Genomic DNA, 2,668 nt, shown 5'->3' with positions numbered 1-2,668 from the left:
GTACTGAATGGCAGGAACTCCCAGGGCCCCTTCTCAACCTGGCAAGTAGCCCAGGAGCAGGAGCTGACCTCCTCCAGGCTGTGCTCTGCCTCATTTTCCTCAGGGAGTAGTCCTCTGACTCAGCTCCTATACCTGGCAAGGTCTAAAAGTGTAACTATGGCTCCTAGATTCTCTGTGTTTATGGGGGGGAGGCCACCTGGTGGCAGCCACATGCACTTGTGGGGAGTGGGAATAAGGATTTATATTAGCTGCTGCCAGAGGTGTGATCTCTTGATGCAAGGAGGCCCCTCTGAGTTACCTTCATAAAAGCTCCCAACCATCTCCTCTTCTGGCTGGTCCCCACTTTGGTAGGGTCAAGGGGTCCGTGGACCCCAGGACACAGCCACTTAGAGAACACGCTCTAGTTTCTTGTATTTTTGTGCCTCCCTTCCTGCAGTCAGGCACTGTCCCCATTTCACAAAAAGAGCAGACAGACCCAGATGGGAAGTCTCTCAGCTTCTGGTGTCTGTGAGGCCTGGGGCCCTACCCAGTAGTTCCCCTCAGCTTATCCAGACCCTCTAACTTCATCTGCCTCAGTCCTGGAAAGAGGGCACTGAATGGGGCCAGTATGGAGCACAGTAGTTCCCACTTCTGTAGGGCACAAAGAATGGGGTGGGACTGAGCCCACCCTAAATCCCAGGCGGAGTAGTGCTGGTCCCTGCACCAGGGTGGCCACCTGGGTATCCTTGCCTGAGCTGTGGAGCCAGATCTTAGCCTTGCTGGCAGATTGGGCTGACCCTAGCCAACTCAAGATGTGGGGTACACAGTATGACCATGGCTAGCATCCTGGGAAGTCAAAGGTATAATCACCTCCATCACATGATGGGGAGGTGGCTTTTGTACAGCTGCTTCTGGAGCAGTGGGTGGGGCCTACACCATGGTGGAGGCCTAAGGTAGGCAATGTGACTGGTCCCGTGTTCCTTCGAGGTCCAGCTCTGGGGCTGGAATGAAGGAAGACCAAGGTCCAATGTCTAGACTGACAGGAAGAGAGAAGATTCCTAAGAAGCCTGAGTGGGCAAAGCTGGTACCCAGCGGCACCCCACACAGCCAGTATCCCTCACCCCATCCTGGGGTATGGTGAAGGTGGCCCCATGTTTGAGACATCCCACTTCCGGGTCAGGGTTTGGTAGTGCCCAGGATCAGGACAGAGCCTGGAAAGGGAGCTTGGGACCTCTGGGCTCCTCCTGAATTAGCATGACTGGGCCAGAGGAGTAGTGAGTGAGGCTTCCAGAAAGCTGTCCCAGACAAGGCCTGGGAAGGTAAAGGGGCCAGGCAGAGACCTCCCCAGCTGCAGGGAAGGGCAGGCAGCTAGGCAAGAGGGGGAATCCTTGACCTGGAGGCCAAAACTTGGCCCTGGTACCAGCTTAACAGGCAAGGGCTCTCTCCTGGGTCCCAGCAGTCATCCCAGTTCTCACTGTGTCTGGGAGCTGAACATATAGTCAGGCCTGTTCTTGTCCCTGCTCAGAGGCCCCTGGAGAGAAGGTGATGGCCTGGGCCATGGAGCTGCATGCCATGTGCCTGCATATACCTGATGTTGCACAGTTTGGGGCCCCAAGTCCAGTGGGCCCAGTGGTTCTGCCACAGATGAATTCATATTTGCACCACCCTATGCAGGCTAAGGACAGCGATGATGATGATGATGTCACTGTCACCGTGGACCGAGACCACTTCATGGATGAGTTTTTCGAGCAGGTGGGAGCCAGCACACCCCATCTCTCCCCATGTACTGTCACCTCTCACTTCTGAGCCAGGCCCTGGGCTCTTACATACCCTCTATGCCAGACTCCACAGCCCAGGGACAGCAACTAATGAATGCACTTTGAGGACAAATAGATTGAAACTCAGTGCAGAGCAAATTTGGGGTCCCTTCCTCCCATCCTGGAAGTATACCTGGGAACAGCCACCCACCATACCCTGCCTCCTGAAAAGCTGAGCTCTTCCTCTCCTTTAGCCCTGGCCTCAGCCCTATTCTGGGCAAGCCCCAGATCCAAGATGCCCCCTCCCCAGACTTTCCCCTCCTGACTGCCCTGCCTTGGTCTACAGGTGGAGGAGATTCGGGGCTTCATTGACAAGATTGCAGAGAACGTGGAAGAGGTGAAACGGAAACACAGCGCCATCCTAGCCTCCCCCAACCCTGATGAGAGTGAGTGTGCAGGGACAGGTTTCCAGGAGGGGCTCCTGCCAGAGAGTGCTCTTGGAACCCCTGTGCCCTTCATTGCTAGTGGGCAGAGGTGTGTCTCAGCTGGCCAAGGTGGCGAGGGGGCATGAGAAGCCTCAGAACACCTCCTCCTCCCCAAGCTGGAGTTGAGGGGTCAGTGCCCAGCGTTACTAGCCCTTGGACCAGGTCTCATACAAAGACATGGGGCAGTGGCCAACTTCACCCTCCCCATGTAAGCTAGGCTTTTTCTAAGGTGACAGGGCTGGTTGTTGGCCTGGGCCTCAAGGAGGTGGGAGGCAGGGAAGAAGGGAAGGAGCTGTCTCTGATCAATAGGCGGCCTCAGCCCCGCCCTACCCTCCGCCCAGCAGATGGTAGCTCTGCAGAGCTGTGGGAGGGCAAGCCTGGGAGCAGGCAGAGCTTCCGGAAAGAGCTGGCAGCCCTGGCACCTCACTGCATGGTACCCTGGAGCAG

At 56.5% G+C, this 2,668-nt stretch overlaps 1 protein-coding gene across 3 annotated transcripts in view; it reads left to right on the top strand.

The window, feature by feature from the left end:
• Positions 1-1,352: 1,352 nt before the first annotated feature.
• STX1A (syntaxin 1A) overlaps positions 1,353-2,668 on the top strand; it is a 9,838-nt gene continuing 8,522 nt past the window's right edge. For all 3 annotated transcript variants that reach the window (XR_001161473.2, XM_003794246.3, XM_012807882.2), the window contains exons 1-2: positions 1,353-1,731; positions 2,083-2,182. Coding sequence is in view for 2 of the 3 variants with exons in the window: in XM_003794246.3 (XP_003794294.3) it covers positions 1,525-1,731; positions 2,083-2,182 (307 nt within the window). In the remaining variant the exon portion in view is untranslated. The remainder of the gene's footprint in view (positions 1,732-2,082; positions 2,183-2,668) is intronic.

Source organism: Otolemur garnettii, unplaced genomic scaffold (genome assembly GCF_000181295.1).
Source record: "Otolemur garnettii isolate 467f Iridium unplaced genomic scaffold, OtoGar3 scaffold00077, whole genome shotgun sequence".
NCBI classification, from domain to species: domain Eukaryota; kingdom Metazoa; phylum Chordata; class Mammalia; order Primates; family Galagidae; genus Otolemur; species Otolemur garnettii.
Note: the sequence above shows the minus strand (reverse complement) of the source record. Positions and strands in the feature narration are given on the sequence as shown.